Consider the following 22,893-nt stretch of genomic DNA (forward strand, 5'->3'; position numbering starts at 1 on the left):
AAACAGTATCCCTTTGTGTACATAGTAGTTGAGTTTACATTATGAGAATTGCGTTTGATACCTTTTGAATAATGGTCTCTTATCCGCATTAGCATAGAAAAAGATTGATTGCTTAAACCTATAGCTGTAGTTCTCTGACATTATACATTAAAATAATGATTTTTAGAAGAAGAATTTCTCTACTGCCATCATGTGCTTCATAACCCATAAGTTACTTTTTATTTAATTTTTAAATAATCTTGAACCTAAGTCGTCTTTAAATTCTTTTATTATTGCTTTTTAAGTCCAATTAGTCAAAAACTAGTAGGATTTCCATCGGATAAACCTGTCCGAACAACGGGAAAGAAGGAATTTTGAAATGAGAGAAAAGGGCATTTTTGTCACTTCACTGTACCCACAAACTAGATTTACCGCTGGTCAAACGGTCAACCCCTCCACACAAAGCAAAACCACTTGTTGAAGCAGGGAAAAAAAGGGGTGGGAAAAAACCGCTGGTGGTATTCGAATCATGCCGCGAACCAAGCATGTTTCTCTCTCTTTCACTGCTGTAGCGCATGATTAATGAGAATGCTCTTAAATGCCATTACGTGGCGTGCTGCGATTGGTCCATTTCGGGTCGTCGGGATTCATAGCAACAGCAACCAATAAAGAAAAACCAGTCACTCTCATCTTTCTCTCACTAAGAAAACACTCTTGTTTTTATTTTTTTCTCTCTCTTTCCTTTTTATTTTTTTCCCCTTTCTCTCTCTAAACTGTGTTTTTTCTCTCCACAAAATTCTCATATTTCTCCTTAATTTCTCTCTCTTTTGCTTACGAAAATCCCATATACGTATACACCAATGCATGATCTTCCGATCCAATGGAATTTTGATCCTTAACGCGTCCAATTTCCGCCGAGTTTGACCCACACAAGTGACTCACTGAGTTGGGAATTTTTATTTTTATTTTTTGCAAAAAAAAAAAAAGGCATGTTGGAGGCAATGGAGAGTTCCGTCAATGGTGGCGGTTTCTCGCAGTTACAGAGCTGCGGAGACAGTAGCGAAGAAGAGCTCTCGGTGCTTCCACGTCATACTAAGGTGGTCGTCACTGGGAATAATCGTACCAAATCGGTGCTCGTTGGTCTTCAAGGCGTGGTCAAGAAGGCTGTTGGACTAGGCGGGTGGCATTGGCTGGTAATTCCTTTGAATTTTTTTCGGTTTTGGTGGAAATGGGGTTTGGGGCTTTTATCTGGGAATTGTTTGCTATTGGTTTTTGGTTTATAATGTGGATATTTTCTTCAAGTTTAAGTAATTTCAAATTTGATTTTTTTAATGTAATGTCGATTCAATTTGAGGGGTTTTTCAGCTTAAATGTTTTGCTATGGGTTTCACTTCATTGATTTATATTCTTTTTTTTTGTTTATTTTGATGTTATTTGTATTGAATCTTTTTCTCATTAGTACAATTGCATGTCCTGTTTTATAGCATTTATTTTTTAATAAATCTGCAAAATTAGCTTCTCTTGTCTAAAATTGCTTGAATTTTGATACTTTATCATTCTATCTAATAAAAAAATGGTTTTTTATTGGTTACAAGTTGCAAATATGAGGTTTTGATTGTGGGTTTTGATTGCATGCAAGTGTCTGTCAATGGATCTGGCATCTTGAATTGCTTTAGCTGATGTCTGATACTATTCTGGGATTTTTACAATGATTTTTTCTTTGTTTATTTAGTGTATTTTCTTTTTCTACTTGACCTTAGGTGTAGTGCTTAAAATCTACTCTGCTATTCAATTTTTTTTAAATGAATTAATTAGGAATTTATGTTTATACAGAGATTACTTTTTGGATTGCATGATTGGGTTATCCTTGGCCGTGGGATCTTGTTGGAATTGATTTTGTAATGTTTCTCTATAAGAAATCCATATTGTATTTTCTGAATTCTGATGCTGATTCTGCTTGGATGTCGATCTTTCTAGGCTCATCAACTATTCAAAACTTGCAGCAATTTCTATACTTGACTTAGCTTCCTTGGTTTTTAAGTTGTGGATCATGCAGTCAAAGTCATGGCTTGCTGGAGATCATCATACTTTGATTCAATTGCCACTCCTTGACTGCTGATAAGCAAGAAAAGATAGAGCTGGGTTTTTTTTTTTTTTCAAATTGATTTTCTGCTCCTTTCTTGTAACTGCAGATTTGTTTTGAAAAATTCGTAGATTTCTCCTCAAGCTATATTTGTTGTAGACATGTGTGTGTTTGCTTTTGATTTTTGTTATTTTTTACTGAGATGAGCTGGTGGATCAAAAGACAAAGTGACAATGTTAATTCTAACAGATTATTTTAACGGAATCGTATAATTTTCTAATTTATTTTGGCTTGGTAGTTTCCCAACACTAGGATTTAATTAATTTGTTAAATTAGAATAGTGTTTTGTAGTGTTTTTCATCTCTCTTCCCTGCCTATTCTGTCATGGCAAAATTTTGGAAATTTGTCTCGAGGTGCTTCCACTTCTTGGAGCATATTAGTAGATTAGGCATTTACTTTGTAGCTGATAGTGATATTTGTCTGTCTAATCATTAAAATTCACAGGTTCTTACCAATGGCATAGAAGTAAAGCTACAGAGGAATGCCCTCAGTGTGATTGAAGCTCCTACTGGTAATGAAGAAGATGACGACCTGGAATTCGAAAACATGCAGTGGAACGGATCCGACTTGGGTGAGCTTGTCTTTTTGATTTCATTATCTCAAAAGCTGCATATGCCTCCAAATTTTAGTTTCCTGTATAAGTTTGAACTTTTATGCTGTTTCAAACCAAAAACAATCCTCAGGAGGCGGTTAGGTACTTGAGTCTAAATTGTCTTTTTTGTGTGTATAATCCCATTCATGTGTTAGTGCTGACTTGGGCTGCTATTAACTCTTGTGCTGCTCACATGCTATGTGGTGAAGAAGACTTTTGTGTCTTGAAATGGGAGTGCTATAATCCATGTTTTGATTAGCTATTTCCTTTGATATTGTGATATTGGATGATAATTTTTCACTAGTGGAAAGTAGTTGAGGTTGGTACATAGGATCCATTGTGTCTTCACCTTTAACTTTCACTATTTCTAAAAGCTCCATTGTCTGATTTCTTATCTTTTTAATGGTCCCACCACACTTTTTTTTTTTTAATCCTGCTTGTTCTATCTCTCAATTTCCAGCATCTGATGACACTCAAAAGTCCCACAGATCGAGGCATAGAACACATAAATCGACCGGGTCTTCTCACAAGACTATGAGCAGGTCCCTTTCTTGTGACTCGCACTCAAAGGGATCTGTTTCTACACCCCGCGGGTCCACGGTATATATAAAAATTATAAATCCTATATGCTTTAATCTAATTTTCATTTTGGTCTGTTGCCAATCATAAAGTATTGCAAAATTATGTTAGGTGTCTATTCTTTTGCCTAATTAGGCTTTTGTTTTTTTCATAATATCTCCCCCTGTAGAAAGTTGACCTAAGCAAACTGGAGATGGCTGCTTTATGGAGATATTGGCGACACTTCAATCTTGTAAGTTTCTTCATGGAGAAACATTAAATAAAATTATCCGTACTGCATGTAGCACATTACAAGACAAGGAAAACAATAGCTTTAAACTTAATTGCTTTTGCTATTGCTAGGTGGATGCCATTCCCAATCCATCAAAAGAGCAACTAATTGATGTTGTTCAGAGGCATTTCATGTCACAGGTAACTTATTAAACTGCTCCCAGCTTCTCTCTGGTTCTTTTTTTTTTCTTCTTTCATTATACTGTGCACCCGATTGCATTCTCTCCAAGTGCTGTGAAACTAACAACCTTGGCTTCGATATGATAAGAAGTTTCCAGTTGTTAAGCTTATTCTTACTTTTTGGACTTTCTAATGACATGGTCAAAATGGCCTTCTGTTGGTGTAGCAAATGGATGAGCTGCAGGTCATTGTGGGATTTGTTCAGGCTGCAAAGAGATTGAAGACCGTTTGCAAATGAAATTGGACAGCTTTTGAGTTCGGTTGTCAATGCTAACAGATACTTGGTGTATCCATCCTAATGTCCTCTTCCCGCGGGTAGTAATATCTGTAAAATATGTATTCGTGGCTTGTTTATCTTTCCGGTCCCTTGTTAAGTAGGTTAGTATTTACTTCAAGCTATAGAGGTTCTTCCTTTTTGGTAGAGTAGTTTATGTAGATATAATCCAAAACTTTGGTTACAAAGACCTCTAAGTAGCCCTTCCGGGGGCTCCCTTTCTAAGCTTGGTTGAATGTACTGCTGACTTGGGGAAGTGGATTTCTTAAAAATGTATATATTCTTCCTTTCTCTACTTCCTTCATCTCATCTTCTTTTCGAGTTGCCATTGTTGCAAAATGAAAAACCAGACTGATGGCCTTGCTTCCATACTGAAAAGACACGACAAAACCTTATAGCTTCCATCCATGACTGTCTGTGAAGTAACTCCTCAAGTTCACTCGATTTTAATACGAACTTGCTTGTAGAAACGGGGAAAAAGAGAAAAAGGCTTGGTAGAGAGGTTGCCATCGGAGTCCAATCGGCAGGGTTACAATGTCAGTTCCTTGCCCTCTGCCATGCACCTTGGTTTCTGTTTCCGTGTTGGCTTGCTACCGATCGGTCATTCATCGTTCCTTACAGTCCTAGGATGTCCTAATCTGTAAGATATCAGTATCCATCTGGGACCCAACTACTGTCCAATTGATTTCCAATCAAAACTAGGTTCTCATAATGAAACTATCGAAGAAACTTCCCTGGAAAGACTACTTTCAACCTGCTTATTTCACACAGCAACAATTATGTAGCTTCTGTTATTTAGCTAAGGAATGATAAATCTATCTTCCCCGCTCTCTCCAGAGAATCCAATGCATTTAGAGTATAGTTAGGCAAAAGGTTTGGGTCCAACATCTTCGTAGTCCTCAATTATATGCTTCTTTTTTGGTTCATTGCAGCTACAACAACAATAAATTTTGATAGGCTTTCCTTAACTCTAATAAAGCACTCAAATACAAAGTTCTTTAAACTCTTTTCTCAATCTTTAAAACCATTGTTACTGAAAGAAGGGCAGTCGGCAATGGATTCTTGGGAGGTTGATTACTTAACCAAAATAAGAGCAATAAACAAAAGGGTAAGCATGCAAGTTGAAGTTTGAGTTGCCCCCACCATAGCAATTCAAGGGAAAGAAATCCAGCATGGCTCATAAAGTTGGTTCGTCAGTTTGTTCTCTGTTGGATAACTGGATAAATTAGCTTCCAATTTCATTAGCTATTTTTTTTTTTTACCATTTGTACAGCTTTTCCATTTTCAAAGTCATGGAAGATGGAGATGGCCCCCCCTTTAACCCATGTGCGGGTGCTTTCTTTTTCTTTGCCTCATTAGCCAAAATTTGTACTAGAAACACCACTGCACCATCAATTCATACTGTGCCCACACATCTACCACTAGGCCCAGTTTCCCAAATCAATATCTGGCCTGTTTCTTTTTTTTTTTTTACCCTTTTTGCTGCTTTCTTTATTTATCTTCATACATTTCTATGTAAATAGAGATTTCTGTATTTTTTCTTTAAAAAAAATTCACGAAGAAAATGTGTAGTGGACTTGAGCATCCTAAGAAAGACGCAGAATGGACTATCAAGCATGATGAGGAAAAGTGGAAGACCAAGGATTCCATAGAACTAAATTTGGGCCATTGGGCTCAAATTTGTTGGATATTAGGAAAATTTAAAGGCATTAATCTCTAAATAATTGGGTTGAGCAATCATAGTACATTTTCTGTGGGCTATGATTGGCCATCAATGGCCCAATAATTGGGTTGGAAAAAGGGCTCGAGGCTAGGATTGAATCTAAGCAGAGTTTAGAGATACCCTTGGACTGCATTACTAAGAAAAAAAAAATTAATTTCTCAAAGAAAATGACTGAGCTAAATCAATTATTATTCAATAGTTTCAATATCCTTTGGGGATAAATGTTTGTTTATTCTCAATTCTTTGTGGATTTTGCTGCTCTTTTTCAACCCCTTTTTCTTGTATAGTTTCAACCATTAATCAAAAGCTAAATCCACCCACACCAAAAAAAAGAAAAAGAAAAAACTTAGTATTTTCTTTAGCCTTCATCTCGACAAAACCATCACCCTTTTGGTCTCAAACATCTCTAAATTTGCGGGCAATCATCGACAGCTCTTCATTGTCTTTATCTTGGAAAGGTTTTTCCATGATTGATCCTTCAGGGAAGAAGATTCAGCCTGTTTTGGTCAAAGATTCTGTCTGATTCATTCTCAGATCCCACATCGTGGGGGACTTTCTTTCACGTCCAATCTTTTAGCCACCATGTCTTACCTTTTCCTCTCATATCAATGGTCGGAGGTCGTTTGGTCAAAGACCTAAAGCCAGTTTTCTCTTAATATATTCAACAAAAACTGCTTTTCTAATATGACCTTTTCCCCTTTTGTTTCTTTCTTCTTTAATTCTCTAATGGAGCATTAGCATTCAATAATCAAGTTGCCTGATAGTTTTAATTCTATTTCTTTAAATTAATTATAATAATTTAATTTAATGACTCGACAATTAACAAATATCCAAAATATAAAATGATTTCTAAACCAAAACAAACTCAATAAAAACTATAATTAATTCCTCTTTTATTTATGATCATATTTCTACTCCAATAAGTTAGGGTTTGCACAACCAATTTAAAATTAATTAGTAAACCAAATTACTCCTATGACATGAATACATACGACCTAAAATCAATTGATAATAAAATGAAAATTTTTTAATTATATTTATATGTCTAAGATATTGACCCGAGACAATCACGACACTAACAAATACAAAAGGAAACATGAGAAAAAGAAAGAAAGAAAGAATGGGAAGGATTGGTGATTGAAAACCCTATCAGGAACATATCTTTAGAGGTTTACAGCCATATTTCATGCTTTAGTTTTAAAAGACAAAAAGAGATGAGTGTGAGGCTGCAATCAAACAGAAAGAAAGTTGGAAATTACGTGAGTGTTATATTCAGGCAACCCTTTTCTGTGAGGTTTTGCAATCTTTCTATGTTTCTTTTAATGCTAATGCTCTTCCATCACGTCACCAAGCATGTACAAGGCTTTTTGAATGAGAAAGGTGTCCATTTTTCCAAGCCTAATGTATATTACTACAGTTGATCATTACTAGTCCCATCGACACCTACGATTGCCTTGAATTTTTTTAACTATGGCTAAAATAATAAAATCAAAAAATTTTAAATTATATATTCTTTCGTATGATTAAATTTTTATCATTTTTAATTAAATTTTTTTTTATTCGACTCTGTTTAATTTTTATTTTATAGCAAAAACGTGACAAATGTTATTCTAATAACAATTATTACTTTATGTAAATTGAAGTTTGACGTGACGTATTGACTAGGTAAAACAAAGGTCGATAATGTAGAATGTCTTATGACGCAATATATATGCACATAAACCATCATTTGTGTTATATAAATACATATCATCAGGTGTTATATATATATAAAAATTGATAATAATCATTGATGGATAAACCATATAGTTCGCCCCATGAATATGATTCAGTCCTTGAGAAGGAAAACAAGAAGAGAAGTTGTAATAAAGGTTGGATATGGACCTAAAGTGATTATACATGCATGGCACAAACCAGGGGAAGGACCGAAGCCAATTTTGAGAGTTTAATCGTATTATCCTGACGGCATACATTTAGGTTGGAAGTTCTTCACCTGGTGAGGTAAGCATATCTATTTGAGAGCTGACACATGAATCAATACCCCTTTTGCAGGTCATGGAATAGTTCATGTATATCGTCCTGATGATACATGTATGAATCCAATGATGCTTATCAAGCACTGTATTCCCCCGTTTATATAGAATTTTTGCCTCATACAAAGATTGAATCAATCTGCCAAATTGGGGCTTGCCCTCAAACACCAGCACAAGAATAAATAGGAGCAGGCTGCTTCAGCTACAAAAGGTAGAAACGTACCAACAACAGCATTCACACAACTGTGATGAAAGAGTTATGAAGATTCCCAATTGTGATTATGACCTTTTATTTTATATTCATTTATAATTTGTGATAATACAAAGATTTAATTACACATTCAAATTACTCTGTCTTGTTAGTTTCATTTGCGCCCGTTAAGATAATTTTTTAAAATTATCAAATTAAATGATATCTTTGATCAATATAATTAATTATCAATTACTGCATTTAATACGAGAATATTACTATAAATAAGAACTCAACCAATTTTAAAGTGTAGTAAGTTAGCAAAATCCTTTTTGTAATTAAATTTGTTTTATGATATTAATCTATAATTTACCTATTCATCATATATTAATTTGTAATTTATTGTAAAACAAAGTCTTTTAACTCTACATCAATCCCAACTTTATATTGGCTTTTCAGGTACTTATTATATTAAAATACATCTCATTAATTGTCAATTACTACAAGGAAATATTCCTTTAAACAAGAACTTAACTAACTTCAAAGAATCTATCCTTAGCAATATCTCTTCTGTAATGAAAATTTGTTCAGTGATATTAATCTATAATTTACATATTCACCGTGTAAAAGGAACAAGAAACTCCTGGGTGGCTGAATTCGCCAAATCCAATTAAAGGCAGCGTCATATTTAAGCTGCTAATCCGGCCTAACTCTTGCATGGGGATGTTGACAGTGGCAAATAATGTCAAATCCACATGTAGGAATATGTGATCTCACTCGAATCACTTTCAAATTCTCAATAAACTGACACCAAAAAAAAAGGGAAAGAATTCGTTGCTATAAGTTTCATCTATAGCTGCTAATTAGGGGGCAGATTTCAGGCCATCTTTACTGATACGCCAGTCCCTTTTACCAACCTATTGCTGGAAGAATCGATGAAGATTTCCTTTTGCTAATTGCTACCAAGAGGCATGCAAGCCTTACTGCAGAATCAGAAGCTGATTCGTGGAGTCCTGCAATTGACTTAAATTAACCCTCATTATCCAAAATTCTATGTCAGACACTGCTTTGTTCACTCCTGTCAATTTTTACAATCAGATTCGGATCCCATTGCATGCTAGTACTATGCCTTCTAAGCCTGCCAAACCGAAAGCTGATGCCATTGCTTTCTAATTAACAAATCTTGTCTTAATCCTTAATTTAAAGGGTCCATTAAGAGCATTTGGCTTTCCACTTCATGCCTCGAAAGAGGCTAATGTGATAAAAATTCAAGGGTAATTTTGGTGCAAACCAACAGTATAGCAACTCAATTCTGCATTGGCTGTGGAAACCGATGCACCTCCACATTTTGCAGAGAACTAGATGGTAAGGAAAAACATTGCATGGTTTGGATACTAAAGGAACTAGCCTTTGGGATAAGTTTTATCTCTACATATAGCAACAGGCACTCAAGATTGCATCATCCCATAATATCAGTGGAATCCACTCTTTAGATCATAGGGAAACAGAATGAATAATTGCAGGTCATCTTGCCTAACCACATTGCATGTGATCTCTGATTGATGAAAAATAAGCTGCCTATGTTGGATGGAACCTTAATTATGTGATTGTGATTGCCAAAAGAACAATGCTTAAGGAGCAAGGGATGGTGCAATTCCTATGCAATGATTTGATTGGACGAGCGCCTTCCCCTCGTATCGCGTCATTGTTCCAAAACATTCAAAGGGCTAGTGGCTGAGTGAGTGGCCCTCGTAGGGAAATATAGTTTGTTTGTGTCACCCGAAGTGCCGTCACAGATTACTCTTAGGTCATCTTCCACGGACCACAAAATAAAAGTGGGGGATTACGTGGAGTAAAGCATAGATCCACCAAATCCTCCATAGATATAGCCTGTTTTTGGAGCAAAATCCCTATGCATAGACTGGTATGCATTTCAAACTTCATAAACTTGTAAAGCCAAGATACGTGATGATTGTAATTTTTACTTATACTTGTAACTTCTTGTTGAGGATCAGATCGTGTTATATTTCATTATTAGCAAACTAGAAATGAAAACATGGGTGGCCAATGGAGGAAATGGTGTAGTGCCGTGGCGGGTTCCCAATAACAGAGACCCCTAACTTTGGGAAGTTAAGTTACCACACCAATGGCTGCTGATGATTGCAAGCCAATTGTGGCACGATTCTAGCATGCGGATGCTGTCTGGTTTAGTGTAGAGCACGAAACCAACCGGGATATGTGGACCGAATGAGACGATGTCTCAAAGCTGATATTGACTCATTGCAGAAATAGAAAGTATGGCTCTAACCCTCTAACCCTACCTCCTGGAAAAACCAGGAGTTCATAACCTTAAATTTTATCCTAAAAAAGAAAAACATTTGAGAACTTGGCTCGACCATGTATCAGTGGCATGTATCTTGCATGTGAGATGCGAAAATGGGGTATAGCAGGCTTCCCATTGCCACTAGTGTCCAAGAATCTCTCATACACACTCTCAAATGGAAATTAACCCACCAGCATTCCTGCATTTGTGATTCCAACCCCAATTTGTTGGGATTCTTTAATTCTTATTCAGTGACTAACAAAACATTCCTGCGGTGAATTTTCTTTCATTCTTTCATGGGATTCTTTCTCATGTTTTCTCTATCATCTCTTGTAAATATAAGTCCCTACCTCTTTCGTAAGGCTAGGAATCTTTCACCCCACTTGACTTAAGAATCTCCAAATCACCAGCCGCCCCCCCATGTCAACTTCTAAGCGGATAGAAGGAATCTAATGTTATGTTCATACAATTCTTTTTGATTCATTTCCTTATTAAACAGAGAAGAGAAGAAGGAAGAAAAGAAGAAGAAGAAGATATGAGCACTGCACAATGTGCCGCACTTCAATCTCAATATCTATCAGCATAGTGCAATTATAATATTGATATTGGTTTCACTTTTCGCCTTTATTTTAAAATTGTACTAGTATATTATTCTAAACTCGCAAGTATCTTTGCACACTTAAGCATGCCTCGACTTACCCGTACCTAAGAATAAGAATTGCGTAAAGAATTTTGAGGATTAAAAGGAAATGGACATGTTCCACTGCCATAATTCATGAACTATTATATTTAAGTAGGTGAAGTAAAGGTGCAAAGTGGTTAATTAGGCACTCTAATTAGAGAGTTTCGTGAAGAATTCTTCAGATGAGAAAAGAAAAGGAAAAAGGGTATTTTTCCATATGGATATATGGGCCGAAAGCGTTTTACTCAGAGAAGATTTGCGCAATGAGTTCACGCACGCATCATCTGAACCCCGGCAAAACGCAAGTCATGGTGTGAATCATGGCTTAGAGACGATATATACTAAAAAGTTTTGTTTTGCTAGCTGTAAATTGTTGAAAAAAAGCCCCAAAGCCAAAAAGTTAGTGTTCTTTGTCCGAGACATGCTCCTCGGCATCTTAGCTGATGTGTTCTTGTTGTGAAAGATCATGGGCATGCCAGTCCCCTTTTCCATGATTGGCTCGCCGGTTTATGATTGGTTCAAACCCTCTGACAACAAATCATGAACTGCACTGTTTCGAGTAAGCAAAAGGCCCCAAATTTATGTTGGGGAAACCACCGAACTAGCTCATCATGCCAAGAAGCAGACACTATAAAAACCAGAGACGTTGGATCACGTATTGGTAACCATGGTTGGTTTAGGTTCCCATCCTGGTTATGATGGGAAAAATAACGGGTGCAAATTTTGACTATCATTATCGAAATACATGACTAAAATTTCCAAGAAACACACTAGCATGGGCTATAGAGTCTTGCCCAAGTCTCACGTGTAATTAAGACTTAAGGCTGAAAACAAATGCACTAATGAAACTGCTAGGCAAGTGGCATGCCACTAAGAACTGTAAGTAAATTTTAGAGTGACAGCTGCAAAGAGGTTGGCCTGCAGAAGTTTCCAACCGTGAGCAGTGAAAGCCTTACTGTTTAGTCCAACAAATTCATTGCTATTTACCGATTGCTTTGCCGGTTTTCGGATTTCGTATTTAATGGATTAGTATTTGGTAATAATTACAGTGATTAAAGGGCAATTAACCTTGATAAAGGAAGTTGAGTATTGTGATTGAAAAGACAGAGCTTACTGAGGTCAATTGCTTTTGTTCAGATTCAATGTGTCTCTTCATCAAATCCATTGATTAATGGATTAGTATTTGGTAATAATTACAGTGATTAAAGGGCAATTAACCTTGATAAAGGAAATTGATTATTGTGATTGAAAAGACGGAGCTTAATAAGTTCAATTGCTTTTGTTCAGATTCAATGTGTCTCTTCATCAAATCCATCGATTTATTAATATGGTCCTTGATCTTTATGAAATTACATAATGCCATCCAGTCTATGTACCCAATTGTAACATTAGTTTTCTTCTTGGTCATAATTGATAAATATTTTAGATTTTTTTGGCATAAACATGGAAATTAAATAAGACTCTAATCTAAGGTTTATATCCAAATTTCTTCATTTTTACCCCTAAGAACTATGTTCAAGTGGCGCAAAACATTCTTTTTTTGTTTATATAATTGAATTTACTTTAATTTTCCAAAGGAGTGAAAGATTAAATGTTTTAGTGGCAAGTAATGTTTTATCATACATGAATAGAAAATGAAGGTAGTTGGGAGAAGAGAGAAATGGAAAAACCTATCATTTATTTGTAAATTATTTTACTATTTTGAATGAGATAATTAATGGTTCTAATTTAGCATTTAAATGAAGTACAAAATTAATTATAAACCATTAAAAATAAATGAGTCATTATTTTAATATTATTTACTTTTAAAAAAATACTGATAAGATATTTATTTTAGAAAATAAAAGATTGACTCAACGGTTAAAGTTCATTTAATCTTTGACATTAATTACTTCCTTATTGTGATGATCTTTCAATGACCGTAAGTTGAAATATACAATCATTGAAGTACCATACTTCCAGTCCGAACTTGGAGAACGAAGCTATTTATCTTAAATTGTTAACTCGAATATTATTTCTTAAGAAATCACCTTTTAAGATTATTATAACATCTAAAAACCAAAAAAGAAAGAAAGAAGGTGTGATTAATTTAAGTTTCGTTAGATAATTGAAAATATACTTTCTGAAAGAAGAGTTTTTCTATAAAAGACATTTTCTTTGAAAATGTAATATTTTCTATTGCTCATATGATATTAAGAAAAATATAGTCTAGTGTTTGGATTATCTTGAAAAGCAAGATAGATGGAGAAAGAGAGAAATGGAAGCCTTAATGTTTTTTTTTAACTCATATTTATTTTTTAATTATTTTATTAATTTTAATGTAAGAGCCTATTTGGTTTGATTTTTTTTTAATTTAAAAGTTATTATGAAGTTCTTATGAAAAATATAACTTTTAAAATTAAGCTACAACTATTTGATAAATTTATTTTTATAATTTTTTAGTAAAACAACTTATATAAATTTTAATTTTGATTAAAATTATTGTAAAAGGTATTGTTGGGACTATATTTAATAAAAGATTACATTTTTTGAACAAAAATACAAATTTTCTCAAAAAACTAAGGTGTTTTTAAAACAAAAGAAGAGAAAAATTATTTCCGAAGCTTTTTTTGAATTTTTTTTTTTAGATTTTGTTCTTGAAAAAAACTACTTTTATTTCTTCTAAAGTTTTTCAAAATTTTGTTTGACCTAATTTTTACTTTTAAAATATAAGTTGAAAGAAAAGTTAAGTCAAATAAGCACTAAATTAATTAATGATTCAAATTGTTTTTTTTTTAAGTTTAATTAATGGTTCTAATTTAACATTATAAAATTACTCATAAACCCTTACAAACAAAGGGGTCGACATTTTAATATTATGAATTATGAATATCAATAAGGGATCTATTTAGGAAATAAAAGATTCTCTCGAACGGTTAAAGTTCGTTCAATCTTTGATATTAATTAGTTACCTACCATCCTGATTTTTCAAAAGCACTAATCTACATACACAATCACTAAAGTACGATATATCTAGTCCGAATATGGAATATCGAACTACTCATCTTAAAATTTTTACTCCAAAGTTATTTCTCAATAAATCTTCTTTTAAGATTAGTTTAAAACCCAAAAGCAATCACAAAAGAAAACGCAATTGAGGAATTGGCTTCTTAAAAGAAGAGCTTTAATATAAAAATTGTTTAAAAAATTAATATTTTTTATTATTTGAATAATATTGAAAAATATATTTTTTATTGTTTAGATCATCCTATGAAAAGAAAAGTGGATGGAGAAAGAAAGAAATGAAAAACCTATTAATTATTTATAAAGTCATATTTCTTTTGAAATTATTTTTAAATTAACTAATTAATGGTTCTAATTTAGCATTATAAATTTACTTACAACCCTTTTAAAAAATAGTCAACATTTCAATGTTATTTATTTGCAAAAAACAAAACCAAAAATTAAAAGATTGACCCAACGGTTAAAGTTGGTTCAATCTTTGATATTAATTAGTTACTTAACGTCATGATCTTTTAATGACACTAATCTAAAATCCTCAATCTTTGAAGTACGATACATTTAGTTCGAGTTTGGCATACTAAGCTACTTATTTTAAACTTTTTACTCCAAAATTATTTCCTAAGAAATCATCTTTTAAGATTATTATAAAACTCGAAAACAAGAAGAAAAGAGGGTGTGATTTAGGCTCCATTTGATAATTGAAAATTAATTTTTTGAAAAAAAAAGAGTTTTTCTATAGAAGACATTTTTCTTTTAAAATTTAATATTTTTTATTGTTTGGATGATGCTGAAAAAAATACTTTCTGTTGTGTAAATTATCTTGTAAAAAAGAAGGTAGATGAGAAAAGGGAGAAATGAAAAAACTATTATTTCTTTATAAATCATATTTCTTTTTAATTATTTTTACTATTTTAAATGAATTAATTAATGGTTTGGCGTTTGAAAGAAATATAACATTACTTATAAGGCCTTAAAAAACAAATGAATCAACATTTTAATATTACGTATTTTTTAAAAAAAATAAAAAATTGACTAATTAATTAAAATTCGTTTAATATGTGATATTCATTAATTATTTTTCATCGTGATCTTTCAATGATATTAATATACGAATACGCAATCCTTAAAGGACGATCCATCTAGTCCAAATGTGGAAGACTAACCTACATATTTGAAATACTTTATCTCGAAATTATTTCCCAAAAAATCACTTTTTAAAATTATTTTAAAACCCAAAAACAAGAAAAATAGAAAATATGATTTAGACTTGTTTGGATAATTGAAAATTAGTTGCTATTTGCTTCTTAATTTTTTTTCGTAATTAAGAAGATATGGTGAAGAAACACCAATCAACGCTTCCCGCAATGCCACCTTTGCCCTATGTCGAAAGACTTTAGAAAGAAGGAAAGAGTTAGAAGATAGATAGAGAGTGAAAGAAAATGTGAAAATTGAGAAAAAAAAATCTATATTATGATGGTATTTTTTAAATTTATTTAAAAGTAATTTTATTGAATAAAATTTTTGATCTATTTCTTATTTTTAGAATAGCTATCACTGGGATGCCTTGTTAATGTTTGTTTAGGCTTTTTCGAAACCTGACAATTATTGTGAAGCAAACATGTTATTAGAGAGGGATTAGGAATATAGGGAAGGACTATTTCGGTCACCGGCCTAGCATGTTGAAAGTGAAATTGTTAGGCTAGTTTTGGATTATGAATTGGGTAAAATTCCCTGATGAAGAAGGTAAGAGAACAGTGTATTTGACCCTAAAACAAAATTTTAGTACAGAAGCAATGAAAGTTATGAAAAGGTAACAAAAATTATTTGGAGAGCTATTAGGACTCGGATTCTGTCATCAAGAAAGATTCTCCCACGACTTTGGACAGTATAAATACCGGATCCCTCCCACTCACCCCCACATTCAACTCATCACTCCAGAATCCTCCCTTCTTCTCTTTCACTGACAAACTCTCTTTCTCTCTCTGCCCCTCGAGAATGGCGCTTCGGAAAAAGCTAGCGGAGCGTCTGTTGAGAGGTTACAGGATTCCCTCACCGTTGGTCAGTTCAGAAAACTCTTCGATGGTCTCACTGCAGAACGCCCCCCGACGGGATTACGTCTCCTCGCCCGAACCCGTCTTGCGAGGATTCTTCCGACGTTTCATCCACCGGAGAAGTCCCGGCCAGATGGCTCCGATGTATTCGGAGTTTTTCTCGGTGCCAGTCGGGGAGAAACTGGGACAGATGTTGTCAGGCATTGACATTACCGAAGATCGCCTTTGGTTGGGAGGGCTTACTCCACCTCCCCAGATGGATGCTGCGGCCGGCGAATCGTTGGCTAAGATTTCGGTTGAGGATGCCAGGAAGCTACTGAGGGCTTCTCAGGTCGAGCAGCTTAAAGCGAAGCTGAGGGAGATTCCCAAGAGTTCGATATCTTATAATGAGTTTGTTCAAGTCTGCCTTGACGGATGCGGAAATCAAGCTCAAGCTTTGGAGTTCGCCAAGACGCTGGATGAGTCTGGCAACGTCATCGTTTTGGGTGACGTCGTTTTCCTCCGCCCCGAGCAGGTATAAAATTTCACACCGGCACTCTGTTTTCTTTCTTTCTTTTTTAATATGTCGTTATGTCTAAAAGCTGATTGGAAAAGTGCGATACACGCGCTGCTAGAAAACGTGGTCACCATGTTCGACCTGCAAGTTGCGATGTGGGTCTGGTTCAGCCGAAATGGTCAACGGCGGCGGACCTTGTCATAATAGTAGACTGAACTGAGTCTAAACCGAGAAAGGCTTTATCCTTGCTCTGTTTTGGATGCATAACATGAAATTGATTAGATGCATGAATAATTAAAACATTATGGGTGTTGGAATATCCACTGATTTTCGTTCTCGCAGGTGGCTAAATCAATGGAGACCTTAATTTCACAGTCGGTGGCCCTCCCAAACGACCCAAGAAGAAGAGAGCTGGACGAAATGGAGAAACAAAAGGCTCAAATAGACAAAAAGGCTAAGACTTTGGTTCGCCGTGAGCTTTTTGGTGGGCTGGGGTTCCTATTGGCGCAGACGCTTGGGTTCATGAGGCTGACGTTTTGGGAACTGAGTTGGGATGTCATGGAGCCCATATGCTTCTTTGTCACCTCCCTTCACTGCGTCATGGCCTATGGTTTTTTCCTCAGGACTTCGACGGAACCTTCCTTCGAAGGCTTCTTTCAACGCCGTTTCAAAGCTAAACAGAAGAAACTCATGAAGGTCCACAACTTTGACATTGAAAAGTACAATCAACTCCGCCAGGCATTTTATCCCAATTCCTCCCCCTATGGCTTGCCCAACTTGGAGCGTAACTCAACCTTGAAACATAAAGAGGAGGCAATTATCTAAGGCCCGTGCAAAGGAAACTAGTAGAGTTTTTTTTATAGTAATGAGTAGAAAACGGATGAAATTTGTTTATTTTTGAAATAGAATTTTCATTTGAAGTATCGATTTTCCAAACTTATTAGTCTCAACTAGTTGTAGGATTAAGTAAACCCAAATGTTATGGGATGCAAGAAGCAAGATCTACATCCATGGTTGTACTTTAAGTTTTTCAGGTGTATAGTAAATAGTCGTGTGGGGATTAAAGGGCTCAAACAATGCATTTAAAATGAATTGAAGCCTAAGTTGTGTATATAGACATGAACTCACTAGGCTTTGTTTTGAGGTCCATGTGTATGTAATTTTAAGATCTTAAGTCCAATCCTCGGGTTAGGTCTTTGTTACAAGATACTGTAAAGTTGTCCAAGAATTCTCGTTTTCCATAGACAAATGGGTACTTTTGTGTCGAGCTCACACTCCTGGTCCTTGGTAGCCATGGCCCATGTGCCATGTATGATGCAACTTACAGGCTTAAAGAGAAATGGGCTTCAAGTAGACTGAAGAGTGAAGGGCTTTATGCAAACAAATCGTGCTAGGCTGATGGGCACTTAGCCCATTGTTTTCTCAATGGGAAGGCAATCAACAATCTAAATCTACACTCTATTTGGATTTGACAGTGCACAAAAGTTTACATGTTACTTTCACATCGGATTACCAGTGCTGCCTGTCTACCCCATCTCACCTAAGGAAACATCATCCCGTTCTGCAAGCTTAACAAATTTTTCAAATGCGGAAGCAGGGTGGATTCCAGATCTCTGCCAGTGCTTGTTTTGGAAGAAACAATGCAAGACACCTCACACTCTCACAGGCCACAGCTCACTTTATTTCTCCGAGAAAAAGATGTCTTAACCCTTCCTCTTGGGCCATTCCCATCGAGTATAGAAGAAGAATCATTAGAGCATGGTGCCCACTCCCCACTCAACAATCTGTTTCCAAAAGCCATAAAACATACACACATGAACATGATATTATCCACAACAAACCATGACCCACAGGATTAAGATATTTACTTCTCATTCCCCTCCTCAATCCTCATCCCAGACGCTTGGTTCATTGATTTTTTGCTGTGATCAAACAGAAGCGGTTCTTCTTTATCACTTTTAACATAATATAATTCAACCCTTTTGATTACAAACAACAAAGAATAGTATAATGCACCCTAATTTCATGATCTTCGTTTAGATATTCTGCCTTTCTACCACCATAGCACATAAGTCGAGCTTAAGTGGAAATTTTGTTATTAGAACTTTTGGGGAGCAAATCTAATATCCAGCCACGGCCTTTGTACGTATGCAAAGGCAACAGTCCAAAAGCAAATGTTAATTCAACTAATCAGCCCAACAACTTTGCTAAATCTAGTAATCTTTGGCAGTGGGATGAGACCAAGCAACAAATTCATTTTCTCCATTTCTGTGTGTTTCCAGTCATTTTCTCTCTCAAGTGGGTCCTCTTGGGTCATAGCCCATGTCCTAATCCCTTCCAGTTACTGGTATCCAACCATTCCACAACTTTTTCTTTTTCAAACTTGAACAGTTATAGAACAAAATTAATTTATTAATCTCACTTGATTTTGCAAGCAATGTGTCTTTGAGTTTTTGGACTTGTTTATGTAGGGCCTACAAAATGATGAAACTGATAAAAGGTCCTAATCCAGACTTTTGTGAATTAAAGCTCTGCTAATTATTATTTCTATCGGCATATTACCCTTTGGAGAAGAATCTCTTGACTTTCCCTCTCCAGCATCAAGGTGATGAGAATTTAATTAAATCTTCACAAACATACTCCAATACATCAGTATTAAACAAAAGGTAGCCACTCTGATTTTCCTTCCATTTCATTATATTCTGAATTACTGCTGTAAGCCCAGTTTTCTCAATTGACAATTGAGAACATTGGATGATTGAACAATTGTTTAGATTCATGCAGTCTAATGGCTGCTAGGTGGCTTTCATTATCTCTTATCATGTGAGAGCTTTCACTGTATAATCTCTTTTATTTTTTTGTTTTTTTATTGCTGGAGCTGGAATCCAACTTGTCTATGGCTTTAAATAGCAAAAAACCTATATTTATAATAGCACAAGTTGTAAGGAGCTCTTAGTCTGATAATGTCGGCAGAGAGGTAGCTAATCTTTAATGCTGTTTTTATCTCCTTGTTTTGTAAAGAAAGGGCCCCCTCCAAGCTCCAATCCGGGCTGGGGTGGGTGAAAACATTCTCCCATCCCCAGTAAATAAATAAAATCTCTGACTGCTCGTGAGGATTTGAATTACCTTTCTCTTAATGAATTTCTTGGAGATGCAACAGCCATTTTACCAGTCCAGTGGACAAAAGACAGCATTGAATTCCTAGTTTGAAGGGTTTAACGAGGACTCTTTCAAAAAGCTGAAATTGTTTGGTCTAGTGACACCTTCAATCAGCAAGGTGCATGAGAATTTCCCTTGAAATATTTTGTAAGTACTGGATTGGCTTTATTTGGTAAAGTATGAACACACAAACAAATATCTATAATATTCTTAATACTTTCTTTGAAAAGAATAGAAATCCCAAGTTTTCCAAGTTGTTATAATGTTTAATTTACTACGGCAGTCAGTCCTGACTAGTTCTTACTTTCCTTCACCAGAAACCATTTTGTTCAGCAGATTAGAACAACGAAGGTCATACAAATACAAGTTCTTGTTCCTGGATTGGATGGAAAAATGGACTAAACCCTACCAAAAACAGAGCAAAATGAACTCACATATGCAGTTGGAGGGAAAGAAAAGGGGTAAAAGGCGAAATATCAGAAGGAAAGAGTACACATCCTGGTGAAAAAGAATACTACTACTAGTAGTGGTACATATATTTTTTTTGGCCGGATGTCTTACAGCTGCATCCATCAAAGCCACTCCTCGTAGGTGGGCAAGAAGGAAAAAGGTGCTGGCAGTTACTGGGATACTGGCTACACGAGGATTAGATGCTAGAAGGAGCATGGACCAATACAAAACATGATAGCAGCCACCCAAAGGAGATTGGGGTTTTGTAGTGACTTGGGTTTCTTGGTATAGTTTGGCTGATGGAGATTGTGACATGCTTTTCTCATTTTTGGACAAAATTGCAAGCAAATTCGAAACCTTTATCACTGTTCACTACCTCACTCTGTGCTTTATCTGCACTGTTTTTTTATATTTGTTTCTGGATTTTCTGTTTGGCTTCAGCTGTCCCAGTTGAGTTGAGTGCACACCCCATCAATTTGGTTGTTTGTTTCCCTATGGTTCAATCCAAAATAAACCTGAAACCACCATACTTTTGAAAGCAGCAAGACTATATGCAAATTCCCTAACTCATTTGGTAATTTGGGTTGTCAAAATCTGCAAGGAAATGATACTAAAATGGAAAGGGCAACTGAGAAATTCAGCTCACGAGTCACTTCCATTGGGGGTCACGAATTTGGGACCCCCGTCCATGTGGCTAAAACTAGAATTGACAGTATCGAGGTCAGGGCTAGCCCCACTTGTTTCCCTATAAGCTTACTAGTCAAGGAAAAGAAACGTGGTGGTGCTTCTGCTGCTGGTCCATAATGCAAAGAGTTCCCAAGGTCTAAAACCACTTGCTATAGCTAGCAAGCAGGCATATAAATTATGTTGAGGTTTCATAAAAATTTATAATCTTCTTTTGGGTTTGGTCCGAACAAGGAATTAATTAGGTGCACCACAAGATTCAACTTCAGCTGGATGGCCCAATCTTCCTTTTCAATAATTTTGATGCAGCTTTTGCTTTTTAGTTTGGCATGTAGCAACAACAAACCAATGGCTGTGGTAGCCTCTCCATAATTCATCCACCACTATCTATTCAGGCTGATTATGCAAAGGAAAGTCAGAGATCGGCCCAATTATGCAGCCATCGCAGTTGGCTTTGCGTTGCTTGTGTAATTATGAGAGAACTTGTCCAGCTACCTGGCAATACACAGGCAATCCTGGTTGGTGGTAGGCAACCTAATATTATTTAAAAAATGGGCAAGAGAGGATGTCAAACCCAACTGTTGAGATTCAAAGCTAAAAGTACCAGAAAAGCTTTATCGAGGGAGAGTGGCTTTAATTATCATGCAAATGGCTTAAATGAGGGAACTTTTCTCGCATGATGAACCTTTTTTCTCCAATCCACCAGCATTATATAATAATCTAAGAATGGCCTCAAACATTTCAAAGCAAATGACAAAACAGAAGTGCTGCCCTTCCAGTGTATGCTAAAGGGCAAGATGAAACTTTTGAAATTGAAATTCAAAGATATGAAAAGATTGGAAAAAGGGGACTCTATTGCCCTGAGATGAAGATCATACTTGATTAATTTCTTCAAGTTGAGCACAAGAAATAGTCTCATGTTCAATGCTTTGGTGCCTGATTGCCAAGGATTATGACAACTGATCAAACTCTGATGCAAACTAGGAGGTGGGATTACATGCAAATTGCAAGAGATCAATGATAGAATATAGAGAAAGGGCCAAGTCATTTACCTAATACCCAGAAAATTATTTGTTAAAAAGAAGCCTTGTCCATATCCTAAGATGCTCAACATTTTAACTTTCAACCAAACCTATGGTCCCTATCTGTTTGATATTCATTGTGTTCCATATCCTTATCCCCCAAAAGAAAGGAAGAAATGGGTATATTCCCATCTTCTTCTAAAGCTGAATAGAGAGCTTTTTGTCATCTGCAAAGAGACTTCCCCAGTGACATGCGTTCCCTGGTTGGAAGCTGCCTCTGAAGTTTCCATGCCCTTCACATGTTCCTTTGACAAACAGTACAAACTTTCACCAGTAAAAGCTTTACCAGAAACCCAACGACGTCTTCCTATGAGGTTGTTACTCAATCCTTTTAACATAAAGTTTCATTAATCATTTGTACAGACGGTCCAACTAGGGTTCTTATTTTAATACGAGAATGGAAATAAACAATTAAGGTTATTCTTTGAAGTTGCAATACCGTTGTCGTTAGGTTAATCACCACGGAAACAAATCTTTGAAAAAGCTTTTGATTATTATACTGGTCGAGCAGATGAGCTGTGTTCTAACTAATGTTGGTCAGCAAACACATTTGAAGACAATGATAGATCTGTTTTTTTCCCATTAGTCTAGTAATAAACTCAAACTCAAGCTCGGACAATTGGTTAAGGAAACACCCAAATCTGACCTCTTCCCCCACTCCCTCCCTCTTTAGTCTCTTGCTTGTTGGGATTCCTTTGTTTTCGCGTCGCCTTTCTACTCACAAACAGGAATCCTTTCTACCCCAACATTGTAGCTCACGTAATGCCCATACCCCAAACATTTTGCATTGCCATTGCTTCATGCCTAATCAGCCTTTTGCTTGTCCCATCCCTTTCACAATCATTATGTACCAAAACTATTTCTCTTTGTTCACGTTATACCAAATCCTCCATGAATTACAAACAAATTAACCCCACTTCCTCATAGCTTTGAGGAGCAAATTTGATGAGGGAAGCCCACCTTTTCGAATAAAATTACCATAACAACCCCCAATATTCTT

The 22,893-nt window shown here is 35.6% G+C and overlaps 2 protein-coding genes across 2 annotated transcripts; both read left to right on the forward strand.

Annotated features, from left to right (window-relative positions):
* The first annotated feature begins 663 nt into the window (after window positions 1–663).
* LOC110416654 (uncharacterized) lies at window positions 664–4,312 on the forward strand. Its single transcript, XM_021428692.2, has 6 exons — window positions 664–1,172; window positions 2,567–2,693; window positions 3,175–3,314; window positions 3,463–3,525; window positions 3,636–3,704; window positions 3,910–4,312. The coding sequence occupies exons 1-6, from the start codon at window positions 969–971 to the stop codon at window positions 3,979–3,981; spliced, it is 675 nt and encodes a 224-aa protein (XP_021284367.1). The 5' UTR covers window positions 664–968; the 3' UTR covers window positions 3,982–4,312.
* An 11,592-nt stretch (window positions 4,313–15,904) lies between these two features.
* LOC110417000 (calcium uniporter (DUF607)) lies at window positions 15,905–17,699 on the forward strand. Its single transcript, XM_021429156.2, has 2 exons — window positions 15,905–16,536; window positions 16,861–17,699. The coding sequence occupies exons 1-2, from the start codon at window positions 15,967–15,969 to the stop codon at window positions 17,341–17,343; spliced, it is 1,053 nt and encodes a 350-aa protein (XP_021284831.1). The 5' UTR covers window positions 15,905–15,966; the 3' UTR covers window positions 17,344–17,699.
* The last annotated feature ends 5,194 nt before the right edge of the window (window positions 17,700–22,893 follow it).

This window comes from Theobroma umbraticum, unplaced genomic scaffold (genome assembly GCF_002168275.2).
Source record: "Theobroma umbraticum cultivar Fairchild unplaced genomic scaffold, ASM216827v3 scaffold_51.0, whole genome shotgun sequence".
In the NCBI taxonomy this organism is placed as follows: domain Eukaryota; kingdom Viridiplantae; phylum Streptophyta; class Magnoliopsida; order Malvales; family Malvaceae; genus Theobroma; species Theobroma umbraticum.

Bases quoted from the DNA above. Each gene is read 5' to 3' on its own strand.
- LOC110416654 (XM_021428692.2), top strand. From the start codon at position 969: ATGTTGGAGGCAATGGAGAGTTCCGTCAATGGTGGCGGTTTCTCGCAG. The intron at 1,173-2,566 runs GTAATTCCTTTG...TAAAATTCACAG, and splicing joins TAGGCGGGTGGCATTGGCTG to GTTCTTACCAATGGCATAGA. The intron at 3,705-3,909 runs GTAACTTATTAA...CTGTTGGTGTAG, and splicing joins AGAGGCATTTCATGTCACAG to CAAATGGATGAGCTGCAGGT.
- LOC110417000 (XM_021429156.2), top strand. From the start codon at position 15,967: ATGGCGCTTCGGAAAAAGCTAGCGGAGCGTCTGTTGAGAGGTTACAGG. The intron at 16,537-16,860 runs GTATAAAATTTC...TCGTTCTCGCAG, and splicing joins TTTTCCTCCGCCCCGAGCAG to GTGGCTAAATCAATGGAGAC.